This window comes from Triturus cristatus, chromosome 7, assembly GCF_964204655.1.
Source record: "Triturus cristatus chromosome 7, aTriCri1.1, whole genome shotgun sequence".
NCBI lineage: Eukaryota > Metazoa > Chordata > Amphibia > Caudata > Salamandridae > Triturus > Triturus cristatus.
In genome coordinates this window covers 163,013,050-163,040,896 of record NC_140590.1, presented here as the reverse complement: position 1 = coordinate 163,040,896, position 27,847 = coordinate 163,013,050, and the positions used below count along the sequence as shown (strand labels likewise).

Sequence of the window (27,847 nt, the reverse complement as noted above, 5' to 3'; positions counted from 1 at the left end):
GCTGTTGAGCAGATAGGGTGTCTGAGTAGACCACTCCATCCACTGACCCATCTTTGGAGCTGTTTGAGAGGAGGTCAGGGAGAGGTTCACTCGCTGTCTCCTGATCCTCATCAGTCACCATCAGCATGGTGATGTCAGTCCTGTCGTGGAAAAGCTTAAGGCGGTTCACATGGTTCACCCTTTTGGGTGTCCTACTTGTGCCCAGGTCAACCAAGTAGATGACCTCACTTTTCTTATCTAAGATGGGGTAAGGGACACTCCATCTGTCCTGGAGAGCCTTTGGGACCACTGCCTCCAAAACCCACACCTTTTGCCCTGGTTGAAATTCTACCAGTGCATCTTTTTGGTCATACCAGTGCTTCTGGAGCTCCTGGCTGGCCTCAAGATTTGTTGAACCTTTTTAAATGTACTCTGCCTTTCCGGACCATAGGCCTATACCACAATCCACAATATCTTGTTTGGGTTCTTGAATAGGTTCCTCCCAACCCTCTTTTACAAGTCAGAGTGGTACCCTCACAGGAAGGCCAAACAGAAGTTCAAAGGGGGAAACCCCTACTCTCTTATGAGGCATCTCTCTGTAGGCAAAAAGCAAGCATGGTAATAGGGCATCCCATCTCCTTCTGAGCTTTTCAGGGAGCCCCATAAACATGCCTTTCAATGTCTTGTTAAGCCTCTCAACAAGACCATTGGTTTGTGGGTGATTGGGTGTAGTAAACTTATACTGCACTCCACACTCTTTCCACATATGTTTTAGGTAAGCAGACATGAAGTTTGACCCTCTGTCTGAAACCACCTCCTTAGGAAACCCAGCCCTGGTGAAGACACCAATGAGGGCCTTGGCTACTGCAGGAGATCTAGTAGTCCTAAGGGGAATTGCTTCAGGATACATTTTTTTTAACACACTTTATTAATGACTTTGCCAGTTATATAATGCAATGTTTATCCTACAGAGGCAGTCTTGTTTTTGAAAGAAATTACACTATACATATTACATGCAGCTTCTGTATGAGTCATTCCCTAAGAGATAAAAAAAAAACCTCGAGAATAATGATCGCCAGTGACATCGTGAATATCAATACATTAGAGTCCAAAAATAGAAAATGACAATATAAAGCTGTTATAGTCCAATTAACAAGAAAAAAACCTATTTAACCATGCCCCCCACCCAATCCCTACTCCTGGTCGGTCTTATATCGGCTTCCATATCAATCCATCTATGATGCTAAGGTATAAAACTCGAAGGGCTGTAGTGTCCTTGGGTTAGAAAGCGTGTGCCTGGGTCTCGAGACCTATAGCTAAGAAGTCACTTGTGTGCTAAAGGGTTGGGGTATTCTGTGGAGGTAATAAGTCAAGTGATTCTAGTTTAAGCAGCATAGCCTCCCAGTCCATCGAGATGGGCTGCTTCCTGAGTCCCCTCTCCTCCTCTCTAGGAAGAGCTGCACTCTCTGCCCTCCCCCATTGAAGCATGTCAGCCTGCCACGTAGACGCCGCGGGACCCCTAGGGGACTTCCACAGCATGGTAAGGGCTCGCACTGCCAGGATAAGGGCCAGGTCTAAAAACTTTAACTGTACCTTCTGCACCTTCGTGCGTCTGCGGAGGCCTGTGAGACAATGTAGTGCGTCGTCCGGGACAGGGATTTGTGTGACTTCGCTCAGAGCGCAGCGGACTCCCACCCAGTAGTCACTAAGGCAGGGGCAAGACCACAGCATATGGAGGAAGTCTGCCTCATCTCCCTTACAGCGGGGACAATGATGGGGGGATTCTGGGAACATGCGATGAATCATCCCAGGGATAAGGTATGCTCTATGGAGGACCATCATCTGAATAAACTTCAGTCTCGCGTTACGTGACACTTTTTTGGGGTGTTCAATCATACATTCCCAGGCCTTATCAGTAAGTTCAATATTGGACTCTGCGGACCAGCGTCCCCTAAGGGCTGTGAGTGCGATTGCTGCATGTGTCCGGATACCGGTATACAACCATCGGACCAAGTGTCCCCCATTTCCCATAGAATACAAGAGATGTACTAGATTATGTTGTGGGGGTTCACTCCTCTGTGGGGCCCAGGTGCGTCTAATATAGTGGGACACAGTAGCGTGTAGTAAGTATAAGCGTGGTGGCGCACCTGTAGACTGCCTGAAGGAATCATGGTCTAGCATGGTACCATTGCCGAAGAATGCACCAATGTCTTCTAACCCAGCGTCTGCCCATTCCCACAGCCTGGTCCTCGTGAGTCTACCTTGTGGTGGGGGAATCCCCAAGAGGGGAATGTTCGTTGCTGGGGAGGTATATAATAATGCCTTTCTCCAGCATTGTAGAGCTGTCGTCAATAAGGGAGGGCTATCCGCAGGGATCTTGGTCCTAGGCAATAGTAAGAAGTGCAGCTTGCCCCGGTCTAATCTATGGGCTGTAAATCCAATCTCCTGCAGATTTTTCCTCGCAGTCCAGTACAATATCCATTGGAGCTGACTAGCGTAGTAGTAGGCCCTGAAGTCGGGGACTGCCAGACCGCCACTTCGAGTATTCAGTTGGAGCTTCCTCAGGCTCATTCGTCTGCGGCCTGTGCCCCAGATGACATTAACCAGTATAGTATTCAATGTGTTAAAAATGGACAGTGGGAGAGCGACGGGCAAATTTACGAAGTAATATAATATGCGAGGTAATAGCACCATCTTCGAGATGGCGAATCTGCCCATCACCGATAGAGGTAACGATGACCAGAAGACCACACTGGCACGCAAGGCTGTTATTGCTCGCCCAATGTTGCCGTCAATTTGATCTGTCTGCGTTCTGTATATATGAATGCCCAAGTATTTAAAGGTGGTGGGGACCACGGGTAGCGTGTAGTCGCCAAACTGCAGGGTATTTGGGTATGGTGTTTCCCAGAAGAAATAGGCGGTAGATTTCTCAGGGTTTATAGCCAGACCCGAAAGGCGTTCAAAGTTGGCAAACACCTCAGGAAGAGGGGTATTATCCGCTGTCAGATCTCGTAAATACAGGAGTATGTCATCTGCATAAATGGATAGTAAGTGGTCTGTACCATCAATGGGGATGCCGAGTTGGTCTGCCGATCTTCTGAGTGCTAACGGCCTGTACGTGCTCTGGCTGTGGGGTATGTATATAATAAGCGAACTCATTTAAGATATGTGTCTGGGAACCCAAAACTTTGCAAGGTCGCAAACAAAGTCCCAGGAAAGGGAATCAAAAGCCTGCCTGAGATCTAATGCTATGCAGCCCGCAGACTGGTACGCACGTGGAGCAGCCGTTATGACGTAATGTAGCCGTCTGTTATTTAGGGATGTGCTACGATGCAATAGAAACCCGCATTGATCACTGTGTACGAGTTTATTAAGATGTGGCTGTATGCGATTAGCAAGGGCCTTACTTAAAATGTTATATTCCGTAGCTAGCAGGGAGAAGGGTCTATAATTAGACAGCTCTAAGCCGTCCCGTCCCGGTTTGGGTATCGATGCTACTAGTGCTTGCATGGCGGAATGTGGAAGGTGACCAGTCTCGAAGGCAAGTTTATATACTGATTCCAGCGTGGGTACCACGATCTCTTGGTATGTATGGTAAAATTCCACTGGTAACCCATCCATCCCAGGATGCTTCAGGATACATAGTGGCATGATCCACTACCACCAGTATAAATTGCTTTCCTGATGCTGTGGGTGGTTCATGTGGACCCACTATGTCCACACCTACCCTTTCAAAGGGGATCCCAACCACTGGTAGTGGAATTAAGGGGGCCTTTGGGTATCCACCGGTTTTGCCACTGGCTTGACAGGTGACACAGGAGCTGACAAACTTCTTTACCTTCTGAAACTTCTGGGGCCAGTAAAAGTGGCTAACTAACCTTTCCCAAGAAGTTCAGCTACGGGGATGTCATAAGCTAAAGTGAGTAAGAACTCCCTGTACTTCTGAGGCACTACCACTCTCCTAGTGGCTCCAGGGTTGGGATCTCTGGCCTCCATGTACAGTAGTCCCTCTTCCCAATAAACACTGTTGGTACCACTGACATCTCCCTTTTCCTGTGCAGCGGCTTGCTGCCTCAGGCTTTCAAGAGTTGGACAGGACTGCTGACCAAGGCGCAGCTCTTCCCAAGTGGTTCCCCCTGGGCCTAAGAGCTCAACATGGTAAGGGTCAAGTTCCATAGGCTCAGTTCCCTGTGGGGCTTCCAAGTCCTCTCCCTGAGGAAAGGGGTCATGATTATTTTGCTGTTCAAAAGCTGGGTTCCCAGTCGTCTTACCTTTCCTCTTGGAAGGTTGGGCCATTCTTTCAGACTCCAACACTTCTTTTTCATCCTACTTTCGGCTCTGTGCTCTAGTCTTGACACACACACACAATCTCAGGGATATCCAGCATTGCTGCACGGGATTTTAATTCTACCTCAGCCCAAGATGAGGTTTCCAGGTTGTTAGACCTGGCACCTTGGCGTGAGTCTCCCTTCCACTTTTTGTTTCTGTGCCTCGTGTTTTGCTGGTGTTAACTGCTCAGAGCACGGTGCCACTGCCAACCAGTGCGACAGTGCAAATGCTCCCTGTATAAAATGTATATGTTGGTTGGATTCCATGATTGGCTTATTTGGTTTACTGTCAGACCCCAGTAAAGTGCACCAGGAGTGCCCAGGGCTTGTAAATACAAATGCTGCTGGTGGGCTTGCAGCACTGGTTGTGCCACCCACAGAAGCGGCCTAGTAAAATGTGTCTAAGATCTGCCATTGCAGAACCTGCGGGCAGTCTGGTACTGTCATGCTGACTGGGCAAGTGCACCCACTTACCAGCCCCTAAACCTTCCCTTAACTTCATATTAGTCAACCCTATGGTAGGCCCAAGGGCAGGGTGCATTGTAAGCATAAGGTAGGACAATCCCTGATGTGTGTGGCATGTCCTAATAGTGAAATACAGCCATTTTCGTTTTTCACAATTGTAAGGCTACCTGTTCTCCATAGGCCAGAATGGGCTGTTATAATTGTTACATTCTATGATCCCAACAGACCCAGGGAACATGGTAGAAATTTGAGTTTAGTATGCCTGAACTCAGAATAATAAAATACATCCGTTAGTAAAGTTTATTTTATTATTCTGTGTTTGCAAATGCCACTTTTAGAAGGTTGACATTTGCTTGCCTAACCATTTCAGCCCGCCTCTGCACTGATGTGTATCTGCTGTCTGGTTTGTGTGAGTGACAGGGCTGGACAATTCCAGGAGACAGTCTGGGCAGCCAGGTGGTGAATAGGAAGATTACACCAGGATGGGTGGGAGGAGTACACCTGGACTCTGAATAGGGCTGTGCTCTGCCACCACAATACTGGCTCCACCTCCTGTGGAGCGTCTGATGTCTCTGCCCTGCACACTGAAAGCAGGAGCCTGCATCATGTCAACAAAGTGCTCAGAAACCGGACTGAACTAGGCAAAGGCCCCAAAGAACAAAAGAAATGTAGTATAAATATAGGAGCCCTGCTCCTAAGAAATCAGATCCTGCTGACAAGACGAACCTCTGCCTGAGGAGAAGGAACCGGGAAAGCTGTAGGAGGAGTACTGTCCCTGACCTGGGGGATTGGCCTGCAGTGGTTGCCTTGCTGCTGAAGAAGAGGAGAAAGATTGCTAAGAAACTTTATTTCAACTTGTGCTTTTAAGATCTCCAAGGGCTTGTGACTGAGCTTGCCCCCTGAACGAAGTCCCAGGACCAGTGGACTTCACCGCCTTGAGAAACGCCGCTGAGAACCGCCGTTCTCCCCGTAGCACCGAAGCCAAGAGAAGTGTGCGTCTCGTAGATCGGCGCGTACACTGGAAAGCCTGTGCCAAGCTGTCCGGCCTGAACAACGCAACTAAGGCCCCCCTTTGAGCCATAGCTCGCACCGTGAAGGAAGGACTACGTGCCGCACTTTGATTTCCCCTCTTCGCATCGTACTGCTCAAGCGTGCCCCCTACCACTGTTGTGGGCAGGCTGGGGCACGTAGAGTAGCTGGTTACGTCGCTCACAATCGGAGCGTACTGCCTGCTTCGCACTGCGCTTAAGGAAAAGGCGCCGCTCTCAAGGTACGGCTCGTACGCCGCAACGAACATAAAGAGCACTGTACATACGCACCGTCCCCTCGAACAACGCGATTGAGGCCCCCAACGAGCCATAGCTCGCACCATAACAGGAGGACATCGCACCGTACAGCGCGTTTGGTTTCACCGCATCGTCCGTGACGAACTCTCCAAGACAAGGTACTGTGTACGTCTTAAGCACCGCAGGGTGTACGCTTCGCACCGGAGCGTCTGCAGCGTTGTGAGACTCGTTCTTAAGCACCGCATGGTGTACACTTCGCACCGGAGCGTCTGCAGCGTTGTGAGACCCGTTCTTAAGCATCTCTTATCCCCGTACGAACCGTACGAAGAGGAACGAACCACACAGAACCTTGAAATTACGCTTGAAACAAGAACTGCTTATTGCCAATAGTATTGTGGGCCTTTTTATCGTTATTTGGTCTTGTGGTAAGTCTTTCTATATAAAAATACTTCTTTTTGATAATCCCAGTGTGGAGTCCATTTGTGGTGTTGTCACTGAGTTACTGTATGTGGTCACAAATGCTTAATCTGTAACGCCCTGAGATAAGCCTTGTCTGCTCGCGCCAAGCTACCTAGAGGGTGAGCAGGGGTTGTGTTAGGAGTGTAACCCCTTACCCTGACTAGAGGAGAGGGTCCCCGCTTGTGGCTAACTAACCTTTCCCAAGATGTCCAGCTACGGGGATGTCATAAGCGAAAGTGAGTAAGAACTCCCTGTACTTCTGAGGCACTACCACTCTCCTAGTGGCTCAAGGGTTGGGGTCTCTGGCCTCCATGTACAGTAGTCCCTCTTCCCAATAAACACTGTTGGTACCACTGACATCTCCCCTTTCCTGTGCAGCGGCTTGCTGCCTCAGGCTTTCAAGAGTTGGACAGGACTGCTGTCCAAGGCGCAGCTCTTCCCAAGTGGTTCCCCCTGGGCCTAAGAGCTCAACATGGTAAGGGTCAAGTTCCATAGGCTCAGTTCCCTGTGGGGCTTCCAAGTCCTCTCCCTGAGGAAAGGGGTCATGATTATTTTGCTGTTCAAAAGCTGGGTTCCCAGTCGTCTTACCTTTCCTCTTGGAAGGTTGAGACATTCTTTCAGACTCCAACACTTCTTTTTCACCCTACTTTCGGCTCTGTGCTCTAGTCTTGACACACACACACACACACAATCTCAGGGATGTCCAGCATTGCTGCACGGGATTTTAATTCTACCTCAGCCTATGATGAGGTTTCCAGGTCATTACAAAGCAGACAGGCAGCTGGAAGCTTTGGAGAGACCACTACCTGTTTCAGGGCAGTAACCACCCCCCTCTCCCCCCAGTCTAATGTCACCATAGCCATGGCATCGTTAGTAGTAACACTGTCGGCGATGGTGACTGGCTAACTTTTACCATCAGGTGTTGCTCTGGGGAAACCAGTGTATCTCTCACCATAGTGACACTGGCTACCTGTTTGGCAGGAACCAAGGATCTGCCGGTAGTGACCCCTATAAGGAAGACATGCTGGGCCTGGATAGGATATTGGGACCGAAATGATTATTATAAAATTAATATTTAGGGCGATTTCCTGGGCGAACACAGAGCAGGCCAAATTGTAGTCCAGAGGGCCGCGCAAACAGCAATACCATGCGCCTACAAATCTCACTCAGAGACAAGTCTCTGATTCAGTTATAATGTTGTTGCCACAGGCATCTCGGGCACTAGGGAGGTGGGTAGTTTCGAGCCTGCAGCGCAAGGTGAGTGGGAGAAGGGAGTTACGGGGGTGGGAGTTTGTTGAAGAGCAAGTGATCCGACAGTGTAGGTACGGGCAGGATGGTACTGGAGATATAGGAAGTGGGTCAAGCGATACATGGGGAGCATGACACATACAGGCATGAGTCGAGACCTTGACGGTCCTCTCCTGGAATGTAAATGGCCTGGAAGATAAGCTTATGAGAGGGGTGTTACAGAAATACCTGACGCGACACTACCCCAACATATTAATGTTGCAGGAGTCTCATCTACTAGGCATCAACTGCAGGTTTCTGGGTCATGGCAGATATATTTTGTTGGCACATGCAGGATTTTCAAAGGGTTCCTGGGGGTGGAAATAATGGCACGTAGATCCCTTCCGCTAGAGGTCAGCAAAACGTGGGTAAGTGAGAATGGGTGCAAGGGTGCCATACATGGGTGATACTATGTGAGGATTTGGTGCTGAACTCATGGTACTTTCCCCTAGGCCTACAGCTGAGTTTCTGGAACATATGGGGTCCTGGATGGCAGGGGCCCAGGATGAACTGACTATCCTTGGGGGTGATCTCAACCTGACATTACAGGGGGACCTAGAAAAGGTGACCAGAACCAGAGAAAGGCACAGGACAGACAAACGATGGGCCACTTTTGTGGAATCCATGGGTCTGACAGACCTTTGGCGGGAGACATACCCAGGGTAACGCCAACCTCATATGCGGCCAACCCTATGGTCACCTTGTCTAGGTTGGACGATATTCTGGTACCCACACATCAGACTGGCAGGCTCACCCACACAGATTTTTTCTCCCAAAGAATATCGGAGCTTGTGCCTTTTGAATACAGCGGTTCATATGGGCTTACAAGGGTTGAGGGGGACGCGGCGACTTCACACCTGGGAACTTGTGAGCAGAGCTACCAGACAACTGATGGTCACGGCCACTGACCGGTATGTTGTAGTGAACTTGTTGTCTGTCCCATGTGCAACCGACTTATGGGAGGCTTATAAAACTGTCCTTAGGGTACAAATAATAGCTTACGGGGTGGGCAAGAGACGAAAGAGGGAGGCGGAATGTAGGGAAATGGAAGAGATGTTCATTCACTTGGAGGGCAAATATATCACTATTGCTGCTTTTCAGACACAGCCTTTGTGTAAAGGAATGCTTCTCACAGCAAGTAACATTGGAGGCTGTCTCCAGACTGAAGCACCCACAGCATGGGCACAATGAAATGTGAGATTTCTGCACATAGCTTTCAGCGTCTCTGAAGAAGTATTGAGACAGACAAAAGGGCAGACATGACCCAGAAACTCCTGCACTAGAAACTGCAGTCCTATCTTTCACCCCACCAGCCACTAAATGGCTGTGGTCAAGGTAGCCCTGTCTTTAGCCTCCTCAATTCAAGGTCTGGATCTCCCAGTAATCCCCCTGCACGCAGGTGCAGTCACTCACTCCACCTGTCTGCAAGGGGGTCTCTCTCCCCCTTTTCAAAGAGCAGGTGGGTTGCTGCCTACACCGAAAAACGCGGAGTGGCTTTGAAGCAGCTGCTCACTATTTCACTGAATGTGCTGTCTGCGGGGAAGCACAAGTTTACGGCCGCCCGCAGTGCAGTGCTTTCATCATACTAGGGTCCACATTCCCCGTTTGCACCCGGGGCACCTGTTTAAAGGTGCACCATGACGCTAGCAAGGAAAGTGCGCCCTATTTGTAATACAGCCCCAGAGGAGGAGATATGGCAAATGGCTAGAGCTGCTGACTTTGAAACTGGGGAAACAGGTTCGAATCCTGCCTTCAGCAAAACATCCTGTGATTTCGGGAATATCACGTAATCCTCCCTGTGCCTAACACAGGACTCCCTGCAACCAGTGGTAACTATAGGGATCTCAGTACTCATATACCCGAGACAATCACAATTGACCCTCTAAAACAATCCACACAATACCAAGAGGTAATGCTTACAAGCACAAAGAGATCACTAGTCACTACAACTAGTGCTACAAAATATTATAAGCAATTGGCTGGCATCTTGGGATAACTTTAATATAGGACAACTTGCAAGTCACAATCTGCACCTGACCACGTTCTAGACTGGATTTTCTAAGGCAGTGCTTTCCAAATGTTTTACATGATGACAGAAAAGAGAAGCAGAGTCAGTTGCTCTACGCTCTGTTTTTAATCTTGTGACGAGGAGACACAAGTAGAAAACATTTTTAACTCACCCACACACACTTTTATTATAGGTCTGACAGTTAAAAAAAAAAAAAATATATATATATATATATATATATATATATATATATATATATATATATATATATATATATATATACACACACATACACACACAAAAGAGGGACATAACTTTACCAAACCTAAGAGACTGCGCAACAAGTGAACAATGGTATCCCTGGATGTTTACAATGCCAGATGTGGAACCATGCCACACTAGGTAGGTGGGTTTCATCATCCAATACGAGTATGAGCGTGTATGGTAATTCTAATATAGGTCTGGCTCTTTCTTCCTGGCCAGTTGTGCTTTTTGCATGTCTGCATACGTTTATGGCGAGAGTGTACACCAGTTGTATAAATCCTCTCACTCCCTGTTTAGCGTACTAACTACCTATGTTGTACCTGTCCGGAATGAGAGAGAGAGAATCGTGTGATGTTCCTCCTGCTACTGAGACCCGCTCTTTATTTATTCTTCTGTTAGTGAAAGCTACACTGATAATGTCCATGTTGTACCTTTGTTGTACTGTGGAGCTCATTTTAAAATATTCCACAACACAAAAGACAAAACAATTCATATAGCCAATGCTCGTTTTAATACATGACATGAAATAAAGAGCAAACCCTTACAAAATATCTGAGCAGAGTTTACTTTTTATTTTATGTGTGAAAAAGCAAATTTTGAAATGGAAAATATGACTTTGTAATGTTTTAAAAGATACTTGACAAGTGGCTCCATGCCATGTACACCTTGTGTCAGTTCTGGCATTTTAGCCAACATCACTTTGTATTCTGATCTTTTCAACCCATAAATAAAGTGTCAAGGCAAACACACAACCTCCACAGTGCAATATGATATTGGATGTTGGCTGAGAAGCGAAGAAAGGTTGATCTCAGACTAATGAAAGGCAAAATAAACTTTTGTTCCTGACTTTTTGACTTTTTTTCTCCAAGGTTATACATTCCAGTGGGTGAGAGCACACAGGTAGCCTTTTGAACGCAAATAGTAATATCTCACTGCTAATGGGCTGACAAACACTCCTTGGGGAATGAATTACATGTTTAAAAAAATGTTTCCCAGACCAATGAGAGCAGCAGAAACCCTAAAAAACAATTATAATAATTATAATACATTTGTGTGAGAAAGTGCCCTCATTCTGCATGGTTGCCCCCATGTTTTGCTGAACTACTGATGTGCTTTGACTGAGTGTGCCCTGGGCTCCTGCCAATCAGGTACCCAGGGCCTATGTTCTTTCCCTAAAACTGCATTGGAGACCAAACCCAATTGGCACGCTATGGCCACAGGTCAGTCCCAGCAAATGGTACCACAGGTACCCAGGGCACTGTGACCAGGGAAGGCCTCTAGGGGCTGCAGCACTTATTGTGCCATCCTTAGAGGCCCTGCACCTTACACCCTGCCTTTGCAGGCTGCGTGTTTTGGAGCAGAACAAAGGGAAGCGTTGACATGGCACACATCCCTGTGTGCCATGCCTACAACCCACTCCCCTGCCATAGATCAGTCACCCCTCTAGCTGGGTGCACTATACCAGTGGTGAGGGTACAGGTGCATGAGTCTAAGTCAATTCTTAGATATTGTAAGTGCGGTGCTGCCATTAAGAGTATATGGTGCTGGGAGTTTGTCATTACGAACTCCACAGTACCATAATGGCTGCACTGACAACTGAGAAGTTTGATATCAAACTTGTCAGCACTTTAAACCCATACTGATGCCAGTGTGGGATTTAATGAAAAATGCACACAGAGGGCATCGTAGAGATGACACCTGAAAAACGACCTACCACTAGTGTCCAGGCTGAGTGGCTGCTTTCAGCTGCCACAACCAGATATGTTTCTGGACCCCTGGGTCGAGAGCCTGTTGCTTTTGGGGGTCTGAAACTATGCACACCCTGGGACGAGGTGCCAAGCCTCCTCCCCAGGATGGGCAGGGTCCACAAAGGGGAAGCTTCAGAGTCTTGCTGCTTTTGTGACCTTCCCCAGGCCTTTTGCTGCTTTCAGCAACTGGTCACCACCGGTTCTGACCCTGACTTTGGGTAGAAGAATCGGCAGGACAACCAAGTGAGGAAGGGAGGTGAAGCACAACTCTCAGTCCCCGCCATCTTGCAGAGGGGGGTACCCAGCCAACCATAGTGAGGCATATGCCCCCCTCCCACTGGAGGGTGGCATAATAGGGGTGTACCCACCCCAGGGAAGGGACCCATTGGTCCCAACCTTTTACCTATTTGTAACGCCCCTAAATATAGTATTTAGGGACACCGCTGAACCTTGCCTCCTCAGACAAGAGACCACAAGAAGATATGAACAAGAAGTGCCAAACAGCCGTGCCGAAGCTAAGAAGAGGAGGGTGCCCACTGACTTGGTCCCAGCCCTATCGTCCTGTCCCCACCTCGAACCTGCAGAAGCGAAACTCCGGTGTGTCCTGCAGCCAGCAGCCTCAAGAATCCCCAGGACCTGCCCTGCCTTCAAAAGAAAAGTGTTAGAAAAACCCCACTCCCACACCGGAAGGGTGGTAATGGGATTTTCCCAGACATACACTGTGGTAGCTTGGCTCGAGTGGTCAGGGGTCAGGCACCGTGCTAAGCATACGTCATACCCCCACAATAACCATGCGTGCATCCGTTCCAAAAACGACACTACACTTTAAAAATTATACTGAAAATATATCTCTTTATCTTCTTTTCTCTTAGTTGCTGATTAAATAAATAATAATACAATCACAGTACACAAGGCTTTTCCTTAAAAAGTGCAGGTCAAATAAATAATAACACTTTACAGGTGCAATAAATAGGATCAGGTCAAATAAATACTGTGAGGCAATAAATACTGTGCAGGAATAAGTTAGCTCAGGACAATAAATACATCACAGGAATAACTTATATAAATACAATAAATACAGTACCCTCAATAAATAATATCAGCCAACAATGACATTTGTAAAATCAGATCACATTTAAAATACTATGGGCTGATTTGGCCCAGTCACAGCTTATGGTTAGGTGGATGACCTGAGGGGTATACTCTCTGGCTTGGACAAGGCTGAGGCCTAAACTGAGGTAGGTCAAGGGGGAATCTAGAGATCTGGCTCTCCCACACTACACAACCCCTCTGTATTAGTCTCAGCTCACCCCTGGCACAATCAAGCTGGTTCCAGCACCTCTCTAGCCTCTAGGATGGTCTCTTAGGGCTTCACAGGGCCTTAGGCGCCCTCTATTCCACTTACTGCCCTTTTTATGAAGTTCCGACGCCGCTGGAGTCGTGTCGACGCCGTGAGGCGGTTCCGGTTCGATGTCGGCGGCCTCGGCTCGATGTCGGCTCCGGTTCAATGACGTCGGGCAGTCTTGGCTCGATGTCGACTTCGGGCGGCTCCGGTTCGATGACGTCGGGCGGCCTTGGCTCGATGTCGACTTCCGGCGGCTCCGGAGTGCGATCTCCACTCCCGACCTCCGGTGTTCCTTCCTTCAGGTTCTAGCGACTCCGGAGTGCGACCTCCACTCCCGACCTCCGGCACGATTCTCTTCAGGTTCCGGCGACTCCGGAGTGCGATCTCCACTCCCGACCTCCGGCACGCTTCACCTCGGTCTCCGGCGACTCCGGAGGGCGGACTTCACTCCCCCGTCGACGCCGCTCACTCGACCTCGGGTGACTTCCTCCTCGACCTCTGGTACTCTCCACGACCTCCGTCGGCGCCCTCTCTCGACCTCTGGCGGCTCCGGGTACGACGTCTGCTTTCCAGTCAGCGCCGCTTCTCCACCTCGGGCTCCAGGTCTCTAGGCTTCTCGACGTCGGACTTCAGGTAGTTACCAGTAACCAGGTCAGGTATTTGCTGTTCTTTACTTTTAAGGCCTGTTCCTGCTGTCCAGGTCCTTAAGATGGTTTTTCTTGCTTTCTCCCACACAGGGCTCCAGGCTGGGCTCAGTCAGTAGGGACTAGTATCAAGGGTGGGTTTATGGACCCCACTCCAGGCACAAGTTTCCACCCCTGCTGCCTCACTCCTTCCTCCTTCAGGTTTCTGCTGCTCTCCCTTCACCAGTCAGGTGCCAACCGCCGGCTCCAACTGTCAACTCTGGCTTAGCTTCCCAACATTCCAAACCGCCTCCAACTGTCACAGGGTTCCAGAATGTTGCAGAAGGTTCTAGTAGGTTCCAGTGATGTCACAGGTGACAATGGGTGGCCACCATTTTGTGCTCCAGGCCCTCAGACAGAAGTTCCAGGGGTAGATAAAATGGCTCCCTGAATCTGCATCAATACTGAAAAGTCTGGTGGTTCCCAAAAAGGAAAAAATACTAACAGGGTTTGAGGCAAAAGTGGGACAAAATAAATAATGATGAGGAGGGACCACCCAAAGGGCTGACAGGTCTAACACGCGTTCCCCCCAGCTGAAAGTGGGGAGAGCTACCCAACCCCTTGGGAGTTCTCATCACTAAGGCGGAAATACCTTGAGAGACCGTCTGCATTGGCGTGGTCCACTCCAGGCCGATGTTCCACCTGAAAGTCCATTCCCTGTAGGGAGATAGACCACCTCAACAACTTGGGATTCTCCCCCTTCATCTGCATCAGCCAACGAAGGGGTCTGTGGTCGGTCTGAACCACGAAGTGCGAGCCAAACAGGTATGGCCGCAACTTCTTCAGAGCCCATACCACTGCAAAGGCTTCACGCTCTATTGCACTCCACTTCTGTTCCCTGGGAAGTAGTCTCCGGGATAGGAAGACCACGGGTTGATCCAGACCCTCTTCATTGAGTTGCGATAACACTGCCCCAATGCCATGTTCTGATGCATCTGTCTGGACAATGAACTTCTTGGAAAAGTCTGGGGCCCTTAAGACCGGGGCCTCGCACATGGCTTGCTTCAGCTTCACAAAGGCCTGCTGACAAGCCTCCGTCCAGACTACCCGTCGAGGTTGTTTCTTGGACGTGAGCTCCGTGAGGGGGGCTACAATGGTTCCGTACCCCTTCACGAAGCGGCGGTAGTATCCCGTGAGGCCCAGAAAAGCTCGGACCTCAGTCTGTGTCTTGGGGGGTTCCCAGGCCATGATGGCCTCGATCTTCGCCTGGAGGTGTTGCACCGCTCCCCTACCCACCAAGTGTCCAAGGTACACTACCGACCCCTGCCCGATCTGGCACTTGCTGGCCTTGATCGTTAACCCAGCTTGTCTCAGGGCCTGGAGAACAGCTTGCAGGTGACGCAAGTGATCCTCCCAGCTGTTACTGAAGACGGCTATGTCATCCAGAAAAGCAGCAGAGAAACTCTCCATTCCGGTGAGGATCTGGTTTACCAGGCACTGAAACGTGGCAGGTGCGTTCTTGAGCCCAAAGGGCATCACACAGAACTGGTAGTGGCCATTGGGCGTGGAGAAGGCTGACCTTTCCCTTGCTCCATCAGTCAAAGAGATCTGCCAGTACCCAGAAGTAAGGTCAAAGGTACTTAGATATTGGGCAGCTCCCAGCCGGTCAATCAATTCATCCGCCCTAGGGATCGGATGAGCATCAGTTTTAGTTACTGAATTCAGTCCCCGGTAGTCCACACAGAACCTCAGTTCCGGTTGGGCACCCGGTGGTGCAGCTTTTGGTACTAGTACCACCGGACTGGACCAGGGGCTGCTAGAAGGTTCGATCACTCCTAGCTCCAGCATCTTAGTGACTTCACTGTGAATGCTGGCCTTCACCTTGTCTGACATCCGGTAGATCTTGGACTTCACAGGTGGGCTGTCTCCTGTGTCCACATCATGGACGCACAGGTGAGTCCTACCCGGAACAAGGGAGAACAACGAAGAGTACTGTCCCAGGACCTGGCGGCAGTCCTCCTGCTGTTCAGGAGTTAGAGATGGGGAGAGATTCACTCCCTCCACCGACCCATCCTTCTCTTGAGACGCAAACAAATCGGGGAGAGGCTCGCTTTCCGCGTCCTCTGCTCCGTCAGTCACCATCATCAAAATGACTTCGGGCCTCTCGTGGTGGGGTTTGAGGCGGTTGGCATGCAGCACCCGTAGGGGCTGACGAGGGGTTTTAAGATCCACCAAGTAGGTAGCCTTACCCTTCTTCTCCAACACCTCAAAGGGTCCTGACCAGCGATCCTGGAGGGCGCTAAGCTCTCCCGGTTCGATCACCCACACCTTCTGGCCAGGCTCCAACTCCACCGGGAGAGCGTTGTGGTCATACCACGCCTTCATTACTGCTTGGCTGGCCTCCAAGTTGTCAGAAGCTTGCTTCCACAACTTAGCCATTTGGCTCCAGAAGGCCAGCATGTAGCTCACCACGTCCTGGGGAAGCTTTCTGGGAGTTCTTTCCCATCCGTCTCTCACCAGGTTGAGAGGTCCACGTACAGGGTGCCCATACAAAAGCTCGAAGGGGCTGAAGCCCACTCCCTTCTGTGGCACTTCCCTGTAAGAAAAGAGTAGACAGGGTAGGAGGACGTCCCATTTCCTCCGCAGGCTTTCAGGCAGACTTCTGATCATGCCTTTCAAGGTTTTGTTAAACCTCTCCACCAGACCATTGGTCTGGGGGTGGTAAGGAGTTGTGAACCGGTAGGTCACTCCACACTCCTTCCACATGGCCCGCATGTACGCTGACATGAAGTTGGTCCCCCTGTCGGACACAACTTCCTTGGGAAAACCCACTCGGGTAAAGATTCCCATCAGGGCCCTAGCCACAACAGGTGCTGTTATGGTCCTCAGAGGTATTGCCTCTGGGTACCGTGTGGCATGATCCACCAAAACCAGGATAAACCTGTGACCAGCTGACGTTGGCGGATCTAACGGACCCACAATGTCGATGCCCACCCTTTCAAAGGGGGTGCGAACGACAGGAAGTGGTTCCAGGGGAGCTTTTAGCTTCACCCCTGTTTTCCCACTGGCTTGGCAAGACACACATGTCCGGCAGTAAGTATCGGACGACACTTTCATTTGAGGCCAATAAAAGTGTGGGACAAGACGGGCAAAGGTCTTGTCTTGCCCCAGGTGTCCTGCCAAGGGGATCTCGTGAGCCAACTCCAGAAGGAAGGCTCGATAACGTTGAGGGACTACCAAGGCTCGTGACGATCCATGTAGGGGTGCCTTGGGTTCACTGTAGAGGAGGCCATCCTCCCAGTAAACACTGTAGTTCCCTTCAACGTTCCCTGCTGCCTGGGCTTTGGCCTGACGCCTCAGCCCCTCAAGGGTAGGGCACTCCCTCTGGCCCTGGCAGAATTCCTCCCTGGACGGGCCTCCCTCCACGTGCCACTCGGCCGGGATGGGTAGGTCCTCCAGTTTGGTAACATCCCCCACCGCAGACTCCTGGTCCACCACCTCCGGTGGCCTATCCGTCCTACGGGGTGTGGACGCCGAGGCAGGCTCCTCCTGTCCTCGGTTCTTCCCTTGTCTGGCAGCTGGCTGGGCCTTTGTTCCAGGCTCCAGCCTGAACGAACTCCCTCTCCGGGTAGTCGCGGACCTTGTGCTCACACAGGCCCAGTCAGGTGTACCCAGCATCTCAGTATGAGTCCGGTATTCCACCTCCTTCCAAGCATTGTGCTCCATGTCATTCCCCAGTAGACAATCGACTGGCACGGCAGGGCTTACGGCAACTCGAAGTGAACCTGCAACCCCCTCCCATTCAAAGGGAACCTCGGCCACCGGATAGTGGCCTGTTCTGCCGTCAGCCATCGCGGCTGGGTGGAGTACATCGGGAATTACCTGCTCTGGAGACACCAGTTGGCTACGTACCATAGTCATACTGGCTCCTGTGTCTCTCAGAGCCTCCCCTCTTTGGCCGTTGATGGTGACCCACTGCCCATACTTTACGGTATTTGCGGGCACCTGGATCTTAGGAACCATCTCCCGTTCTCCCAGGGACACTAAAGTGACACCCGCCCACTCCCTTCCCTTAATTAAAGGCATCTCCTCCCCGAGCACTACACTAGCTACTCCGGGGGTCTTTCCTCCAATGGGAGGGGGTGGTCGTTTTGGGCACTTCGCATCTCCCTTATAGTGTCCAACGCCACCGCACTCGAAGCAATGGACAACCCTTGGCTGCTGACTCTGGCCAGGATTAGGGTTTCTGGGTGGGTTAGCCCTAGGGGTGAATCCTGTTCCCTTACCTTGGAAATTATTTTGGGGGCCTTTGGAGAACTCCTTTTTCTTTTCCCCTCCCTCTTTCTTCTGGGGGGCGCCCTGTCCGGCCTTTTGAGTATCTCCTCCAGTCCCCCTTGTGGACACCCGGGTACTAGCCCAAATATCCGCCTCCTCAGCAAGCTTCCGGGGATTGGTCAGCTTGCTATCCACCAGGTGTTGACGCAGTTCAGGGAAACATTTTTCGAGCAGGTGTTCCTTCAATACTAAATCAAACAACCCCTCGTAGTTCCTCACTTCACTGCCCTGAATCCAACCCTCTAGTGCCTTCTTTGCATAGTCCAGGAAGTCCACCCAATTCTTTATGCCCAGTTTGTGACTACCCCGGAACTTCTGTCTGTACTTTTCGGGTGTTAGTCCAAACTTTCTTATGAGCGCCACCTTCATGGTGGGGTAGTGGGTCTGCTCATCCTCCTCTAGGGCCAATAATGCATCCCTACCAGCTGGAGGCATGTACTTGTACAATCCCCCTCCCCAGTACTTCTCTGGAACCCCATGGGCCCTTAACGAGACCTCATAGGCCGCTAGCCACTTGGCGATATCGTCACCTGCCCCATAGCTAGCTACTATGTCCTTTGGCAGGTAGGGTTTGGGTTCCCTGGTGATTTCTTGGTCTTTGCTGCCACCATTAGGAATAGGGTGTGCCCCGACTCTTAGGATCTGAAGATCTATCTCTTTCAGCCTTAGCTCATGAGCCATCCTCTGTTCCTCCTTCTCTTTCTCCAGCCTTGCTAAGTCCCATGTGAGCTGTCTTTTCTCCCTCCGGTCTGTTAGCTCCACTTCAGACAAGCCACCGCTAGAGGCACTGCTGCCCTTCCTAGAAAGTGTCCTGGGCCCCGCTAACAGGTTCCCCACCTCAGGTTGGTACAAACCAGCTCCCTCACTGTCGGGCTCTCTATCCCTGTCCTCCTCCTCAGCCTTGCTTTCACGTCGTGCCTCCCCCCAAGCCCTTAAGCTGGTTTGGAGCGCACCCTTCTTTGCTCCTGGGGGACAATACACCCCCTCCCGCTGACAAAACTCCCTGAGTTGGGCCACAGTATAGGTTTCCAGGTCTTCTAGCACAAACTCCATTTTGCCCACTCAGAACAGAAGACAGGTTTTTACAGAAGCAATGCAGGGGGGTACCTTTTATAATACCTCCTCCCACCACCAGAGTAAATTTGGAAAAACAAAAACTCACAATTAGGAAGGCCGCTTTGAGAAAACTCCAGGTGTAGGCCTATGGACTACCCACAGTTATTGTCGAGTATACGTAGGCACAGCTCAATCCCACCACTGAACACCAATTATGTTAGAAAAACCCCACTCCCACACCGGAAGGGTGGTAATGGGATTTTCCCAGACATACACTGTGGTAGCTTGGCTCGAGTGGTCAGGGGTCAGGCAACGTGCTAAGCATACGTCATACCCACACAATAACCATGCGTGCATCCGTTCCAAAAACGACACTACACCTTAAAAATTATACTGAAAATATATCTCTTTATCTTCTTTTCTCTTAGTTGCTGATTAAATAAATAATAATACAATCACAGTACACAAGGCTTTTCCTTAAAAAGTGCAGGTCAAATAAATAATAACACTTTACAGGTGCAATAAATAGGATCAGGTCAAATAAATACTGTGAGGCAATAAATACTGTGCAGGAATAAGTTAGCTCAGGACAATAAGTACATCACAGGAATAACTTAGATAAATACAATAAATACAGTACCCTCAATAAATAATATCAGCCAACAATGACATTTGTAAAATCAGATCACATTTAAAATACTATGGGCTGATTTGGCCCAGTCACAGCTTATGGTTAGGTGGATGGCCTGAGGGGTATACTCCCTGGCTTGGACAAGGCTGAGGCCTAAACTGAGGTAGGTCAAGGTGGAATCTAGAGATCTGGCTCTCCCACACTGCACAACCCCTCTGTATTAGTCTCACCTCACCCCTGGCACAATCAAGCTGGTTCCAGCACCTCTCTAGCCTCTAGGATGGTCTCTTAGGGCTTCACAGGGCCTTAGGCGCCCTCTATTCCACTTACTGCCCTTTTTATGAAGTTCCGACGCCGCTGGAGTCGTGTCGACGCCGGTAGGCGGTTCCGGTTCGATGTCGGCGGCCTCGGCTCGATGTCGGCTCCGGTTCAATGACGTCGGGCAGTCTTGGCTCGATGTCGACTTCCGGCGGCTCCGGAGTGCGATCTCCACTCCCGACCTCCGGTGCTCCTTCCTTCAGGTTCCGGCGACTCCGGAGTGCGACCTCCACTCCCGACCTCCGGCATGATTCTCTTCAGGTTCCGGCGACTCCGGAGTGCGATCTCCACTCCCGACCTCCGGCACGCTTCACCTCGGTCTCCGGCGACTCCGGAGGGCGGACTTCACTCCCCCGTCGACGCCGCACACTCGACCTCGGGTGACTTCCTCCTCGACCTCTGGTACTCTCCACGACCTCCGTCGGCGCCCTCTCTCGACCTCTGGCGGCTCCGGGTACGACGTCTGCTTTCCAGTCAGCACCGCTTCTCCACCTCGGGCTCCAGGTCTCTAGGCTTCTCGACGTCGGGCTTCAGGTAGTTACCAGTAACCAGGTCAGGTATTTGCTGTTCTTTACTTTTAAGGCCTGTTCCTGCTGTCCAGGTCCTTAAGATGGTTTTTCTTGCTTTCTCCCACACAGGGCTCCAGGCTGGGCTCAGTCAGTAGGGACTAGTATCAAGGGTGGGTTTATGGACCCCACTCCAGGCACAAGTTTCCACCCCTGCTGTCTCACTCCTTCCTCCTTCAGGTTTCTGCTGCTCTCCCTTCACCAGTCAGGTGCCAACCGCCGGCTCCAACTGTCAACTCTGGCTTAGCTTCCCAACATTCCAAACCGCCTCCAACTGTCACAGGGTTCCAGAATGTTGCAGAAGGTTCTAGTAGGTTCCAGTGATGTCACAGGTGACAATGGGTGGCCACCATTTTGTGCTCCAGGCCCTCAGACAGAAGTTCCAGGGGTAGATAAAATGGCTCCCTGAATCTGCATCAATACTAAAAAGTCTGGTGGTTCCCAAAAAGGAAAAAATACTAACAGGGTTTGAGGCAAAAGTGGGACAAAATAAATAATGATGAGGAGGGACCACCCAAAGGGCTGACAGGTCTAACAAAAAGAATCTGTCTCCTGTGAACACCGATTTGTTCAGCAGCAGACGACAGCTCTGGCAAGATCCACGAGTCTGCACCACTCTGCACCCGACGCCCACAGCCCGAGTTCGAGTGTGCCAACACCACTAGGAGGTCTCCCCGGCGATCCTGACCAGAGAACCGGTGATCCCTGACCTGCCTCAAGCCTCCAGTCGACGCCTGCAGCCTCAATCCGGAAGGTCCCCCCCAACCGCGACCAGGAGCTGGTTAGAAGATCCAACCCTAAAAAACACCCCTGCACCCAACGTCCCACGGCCTTGGGTGACCCAACCGATGGTGTCTAACCAATCCTCAGCATCCCAACTTACCTCTCCGAATGGTGGTCGTACCCAGAAGACCTTTGTTTCCGAGCCTGCAGTGTGTTTGCAAACTGGACACTCCCCATTAAAAGCTACAGGGCGCCTGATGCCAAAACAGAACTCTGCACCCGATCGCCCCATTGCCGCTGAGGGTGCAGCTTTTGTGCTGGCTCGAACCCCCAATTGCCCTGTGCTTAAGTCCAGGAGCTTTGCTCCCACAACCTTGTGGCATGCTAGTAAGCAGCCACCAACCGGAGGCTCCCTATCCCCCATTGGATAACATTGGGCCTCAGCACTCTGCACACAGCCGCCCTACGGCAGCTGAGGGTGTAACAAGATGGCATCCTGACCCTGGGGGACCCCTGAGTCTACCCCCAGAATACCAACTCCCACAACCGAATACTTAACTTTGAACTGATAACCCTATTTTCCTCCATAGGATGACATTGACTGTTTTTCTGTGAAAAGTTTCTAAGTTTGGAGTTGGAAAATCTTTAAAAGTCTTTAAAACTGTAACCAAATAACAAAAACGCTTTTACTTACCTGTTTACAGGATAGGTCGCAGTGTAGTATCCAGGTATACTACACTGTGTAGGAAAAGTAATCTGTTAAGTAATCTATTTGACATCCTATTGAAAAGCCAATACAAAGTATATGTACAATATTTCTAAGCATTGCATTACTACTATTCTACTGTAATCAAATCAAAGTATATATACAACAGCAATTCAAACTGTATTATTACTGCAATTCAAACTGTATTATTATTACTGCAAAGTATAAACCACTTACTTCTGCCAGGATTGCTTGGTTCTAGGAAATAAAATAACTTAACGAATATCTTTTACAAAACCAATTGGTCTGAGTTCAGTCTGAGTGTGTGAAAATCATTTGCTGCTGGTGTGTGTACAACAAATGCTTAACACTACCCTCTGATAAAGCCTTACTGCTTGCCCACACTACCACAAATAGAGAGTAAGGTGCTATCCACTTTTACCTCTGCCTACCTTTGGGATTCCACTGGACTCGGTGCACACTTTACCTTACTTTGGTATAGTATATACAGAGCCAGCTTCCTACAATTTGTACACCTGCTCTAAGCAGAAAGCAAAACAGAAAAAATATAACAGGAAAGAAGAAAAACATTATAGCGTCTAAATTAGTTGAAAAGAAAGGTTTGCAACTTCTTTTTAAATATATATTCAGATTGAGTTTTCTTAAAAGAGCAATGGGCAGCAGGAGACGGGAAAAAAAAACAATGTGCCAGCACCCTTCTTCCCGAGGGTCTGCCTGTGATCCTAACTTGAATGGTGCAGCACTTGCTGCAAGTGATGCCCCGCAATGGCCGCCACTGTTAGGCACTTAGACCAAAGACAGAGTAAGAGCATCCCTCTGGTCAATCACGTACAACACCCAAATGAGTGGCAAATAAACTACACTTCAAATATAGCACCCTTCTAACTAAGCACTCTATCACGGTATAGCCTGCTACCCACCAGACAAGGCGCTTGGCACTTCAGAGACAGAGTACTCTCTTCCTTGTAGTCACCACAGGCTCTGTGCGGCCTCTGGCAGAGCTCCCTTGCCCTGTAACCTGATTACTCTAGGCAAGATGTAGTCTGTGCAGAGCTCGCCTGCAGTCTTCAGTTACTGAAAGCTCCCTGCAGTATCATGTAGAGCTCACGTTTAATCCTGCTACCTGTTATTGCTAGTTCCTCCTAGAGTATCATGCTACCTGTAGTAACTGTAGCAAGCATGCAGCCTCTGACATTATGCCCCTTGTAGTTTAACAGGATCCCTGTAGTCTATGGACAACGCCCACATCCTGCAAGGTGTACTCAATGCAAGCTCTTGCAGCCTCCTGCAGAGCTCCCTCATCCTGTAATCTTTAGTAACTGCAGGCTCCCTGAAGCATATGGAAGAGCTCTCTTAATCCTGATACCAGAAGTCATTGTTAAGTCTCATTAAGCTCTGACAGAGCTCTCTCACCATGCTACCGATAGTAACTGTAGTATCTATGCAGCCTCTGACAGTATGCCCCTTGTAGTTTTTACAGGTTCCCTGTAGTCTACAGACAATGCCCTCATCCTGCAGGGTGTACCCAATGCAAGCTACTTGCAGCCTCCTGCAGAGCTCCCTCATCCTGTAATCGTTAGTACCTGCAGGCTCCCTGAAGCATATGGAAGAGCTCTCTTAATCCTGATACCAGAAGTCATTGCTAAGTCACATTAAAGCTCTGACAGAGCTCTCTCACCATGCTACATGTAGTAACTGTGCAAAAACAACAGTTGATGGACAGAATGCAGAACAATATCATACATTCACCCCAGTACAGAGATCTGGGCCTAAATCCATCATTTTTTTGCCCACCATGCCGTTCCAGTTTGAACCCAGCCATATGCAAATCAGTCTTGACCCTGTGCCTTATGGGTACAGTCCAGCCCGAACTGGAAACAAGCATCCTAGGACCGGTTTCGGGCTTTCACCCCTCTGCAGCCAGGCTAGCTTGATTCCAGTGGCATGGAGAGCACGGGACCCGCGTCTGGGCATGGTATCTCTTTGTTCGCCCCAAGTTGGCAGGGTATGCCCAGACGTGGGTCCCTTGCTCACTTTGCCACTGGATTCAAGATAGCCTGGCTGATGGGGGTTATGAACCTGAAACCGGTCCCAGGATGCTTGTTTCCGGTCCAGGGAAGACATGCCTATGCAGTTCGGGCTGGACTGTTCCCATGAGGCACAGGGTCAGACTGATTTGCATATGGCCATTTCTGAACTGGGGTGGCAGAGTGGGCTAAAGAACGGTGATGGATTAAACCCAGATCAGTTGACTGGGGTGGGGAGTGCTTGCAATGTTCAACACTCCGTCCAACATTTCCTTTGGTTTTTGCTTTGTTCGCCATAAGTTGACAGGGTATGCTCAAACGTGAGTCCCTTGCTCACTTTGCCACTGGATTCAAGCAAACCTGGCTGAAGACGGCTGAAATGCCAGAAACCGGTCCTAGGAAGCTTGTTTCCAGTCCAGGGAAGGCATGGCTTGGCAGTTCGGGCTGGACTGTTCCCATGAGGCATAGGGTCAGACTGATTTGCATATGGCCAAGTCCGAACTGGGGTGGCAGAGTGGGCTAAAGAACGGTGATGGATTAAACCCAGATCAGTTGACTGGGGGTGTGTGTTTGATTTGCTCAAACGCTCCGTCCATCATCTCCTTTGGTATCACATGTAGTAACTGTAACATTCATGCAGCCTCTGACATTTTGCCCCTTGTAGTGTTTACAGGCTCCCCGTAGTCTATGGACAACGCCCTCTTCCTGCAGGGTGTACTCAATGCAAGCTCCCTGAAGCTGCAATCTTTAGTCATTGTAGGCTCCCTGCAGCTTGTGGAAGAGCTCGTTCATCCTGGCATCTTTAATCGCTGCAAGCGCCCCGCATCCTCTAGCAGAGATCCCTATCATAAGGACAGGCTCCCTGACCAGCTGACTCATACTGCAACCTGTAGCCTCTGAAGGGTTACTTGTATGTCCAGAGTTTTCTCCTTTCAGCACTCTGCAAGGTATTATATAGGACCCTCGTGGCACTGGCACTCCAACATACACAGTAGCAATCTCACTTCTCTTCATCAACCTACTGACACGGGGACCAGTGCATCCGCCTTACCTCTTCGCACTGCTGCTTCCTGTCTCTCTCTTTCCAAGTCTAAACATCCCGCGCTTCCGCCCGCTGTTGGTTCCCATGGCAACTGCCGGAAACCAAGGCACAGTTTAGAGACTACAAGATCTCTCCATGTTTTACTGGTGAAGTATACGTCACGTGCCTCGCCTAAACGAGGAGACTAAGTCTCCCAGCATACAACTGAAGAGAGTACGACTCCCAGCTTTCCAAACTTGAAAACAATACGGTACCTGTCACTTATCCAGGGGAAAATCTCAAACCTCCACAGAACTAGACACGTTTTCAGTCACCTCTACAGTCTGCTACGATATAATATTTGTTTTTATTGTGACTGTTTTGTGGTCTCTCCACCTCACTGATTGGTTTGATCTTAACTCAGTTTTTTGTGAGATTACGCGTCTTTTATCTGAAGGAAACGGCTGTATTAATTTTCCTGGGGGTTGAATGTAATACATTACGTGATTGGATAAGTTGTATACCGTGACGTCTCTAGTCTGTCAGGATTGGTAAACTTCTCTGGCCTTTTAGGATTGGTAAACTGGCGTGATTGGCATTGTGGCGCGCCAATCTGAACCAAGCTGTAAGTGGCCTTGACAGAGAGGACGGTACGCGCCGGGATTTGTTTGTCAGATCGGTACAACAGTTCGACGCTGGGAGGTGGGCGAACGGCTGCAAAAGGCTCTCTAGCAGACTTCCTCCGCGGTCAAAGGCATGCTGGTAGATGTAGTTCCGCAATTGATCGTCCTACATCTTTTTCGAACGGCGTATGATTTTTTTTTCTGAAGGCCATCAGCGCAAATCAGACGGCGGAGATAACCGGCGAACGGAATTCTGGGAGCTGTGGTGCGGTCGACGGCTCCCGGAGGTGTCAACAGAGAGGCACAATTCTGTTTACAAAGGTATTTGTTGGAAACACGACCTTACTGGCAGCAGCCAGTGCAATGAAAATAGTTATATGAGTGGGTGCTCCTCTTGTACTTGGTACAAATCTGTTTATAGGAAATTTCGGGCTTCAAAATTCCTCACCTCTTCTCTCACCTTCTACATGTGGATAAACTGCCTTCCACAGGCGACAAGGTTTGAGATTGTGTGTGTAAGTGTGTGACTCTGGTATTGTGTCTTTTCTTTATCTCTATTATAGAGTTTAGAGTTACTTATGTCACTACCTTATTGTTTATGTCATTTGGAATTTGCAAGTGTAATATGGAATTCACTGATACAGGAGCTTGGGTTTGAAAGGCTGAGAAGCGGTTGGAGGTTGACTGAGTTATGCATTGGCTCTTGCACCAGTGGGTCCTTTCCTGGCACTTTAAATAAAGAAGAATTATTTTTATATAAACCACGGATTCCTCGCTTCATTACAATGGCGACAATTGATTTTAATAATCTGTGCCGACCCACTGCATTTTTTTTTGAAAATCTGAAAAAGAATCCCTGAAGTTACCTTTTCTACATATTTGGAATATATTCGTCGCGGTATTCTTCATGATTCTACACTTTCTTCACGGGTACTTCCTCGTCTAAAGTCAAGGTACTGTAATTTGAAATTATTACTTGAAGGATCTGTTGCTCGCTTGTGATATTCAGGGCCGGACTGGCTACCGGGCGTTTTGGAATGCTGCTGAGGTGGGGGCTGATTTCGTTGATGGAAGACCTGCGTGTACTGAACGAAATTCGTTTTGCTTTAATTATTTCGAAGTACACGCAGGTCTCCATGAACGAAATCAGCCCCCACCGCAGTGAAATCAGCTCCCTGCTCGGCAGAATTCCAAAACGCCCGGTAGTCAGTCCGGCCCTGGTGACATTGCTCGCGCTTAAGTCTTGTAACGCGCTCTGAGCTGTTCACCTGAGTGATCCTTGTGACGTCTCTCCCTGACGATTGTTGCCAAGTTACCTATGTGCTGACGTGTCTGACGTGCCGCTACGCAGCTCACGTCACTGGCGGACATCTTGGGAGGACGTTTTGCACGTTTTACATCACGTGGAGGCCATTTTGATGTTGTTGGATTTTCTATAACCAGCTTTGCATTCGGAAACGCAGTGATCCGTTACAAAAAGGCTTACTGCGGTTTCTTCTGGTAGATTTCAGTTCTTCGCGCTGATTAGCTTCAGTTGTGGTGTGTTTTAAATCTTACTTGCGGATCCAGTGATTCGCACACTTTGAGTACAATCAGTGATTCGCTCACTTTCTAGAAGGTTGGAGGTTTTAAGTAAAGTTCTAATAGTACCTTATTGAGGTACATGTTTAATAAGCACATTTCTTATTAACTTTTACAACAGTGATTTGCACACTTTTGAGAGAATATTACTTGTGCATTTCCTGTATAATTATTTGTCCACGCTTCTACAATGATATGCACACTTTATTTGAGTGATATGTGTACTTAAGTCTGACAGATTAATACTTTTATTCACTATACAGTGTAGTTAAAAAAAAATATATATATTTTCCTTTTATTTTCAAGTACTAAATTTTCATTTGAAAATGGCAGCTTCTCAAATTTGTAATCAGCCTGCCATATTTTTGCAGATTCCAGGCAAACCAAAATTGCCATGGAAGAAATGGTTGGAATCATTGGAAAACGACATAATAGCCATTGATGGCA

At 49.4% G+C, this 27,847-nt stretch overlaps 2 protein-coding genes across 13 annotated transcripts in view; one reads left to right on the top strand and one right to left on the bottom strand.

The window, feature by feature from the left end:
* Window positions 1-25,603, bottom strand: part of PROSER3 (proline and serine rich 3) — a 185,719-nt gene extending 160,116 nt beyond the window's left edge. For 3 of the 12 annotated variants that reach the window (XM_085615929.1, XM_085615931.1, XM_085615921.1), the window contains exon 1: window positions 25,227-25,422. In XM_085615929.1, coding sequence (XP_085472055.1) covers window positions 25,227-25,303 — 77 coding nt within the window. In that variant the 5' untranslated portion in view covers window positions 25,304-25,422. Of the gene's footprint in view, window positions 1-25,083; window positions 25,158-25,226; window positions 25,423-25,471 lie in introns of those variants that run through there. The other 9 variants (XM_085615920.1, XM_085615932.1, XM_085615924.1 and 6 more) reach the window with 6 other exon arrangements.
* A 193-nt stretch (window positions 25,604-25,796) lies between these two features.
* Window positions 25,797-27,847, top strand: part of LIN37 (lin-37 DREAM MuvB core complex component) — a 213,993-nt gene continuing 211,942 nt past the window's right edge. Inside the window, exon 1 of the mRNA XM_085615919.1 lies at window positions 25,797-26,140. The gene's annotated coding sequence lies outside the window, so the exon portion shown is untranslated. The remainder of the gene's footprint in view (window positions 26,141-27,847) is intronic.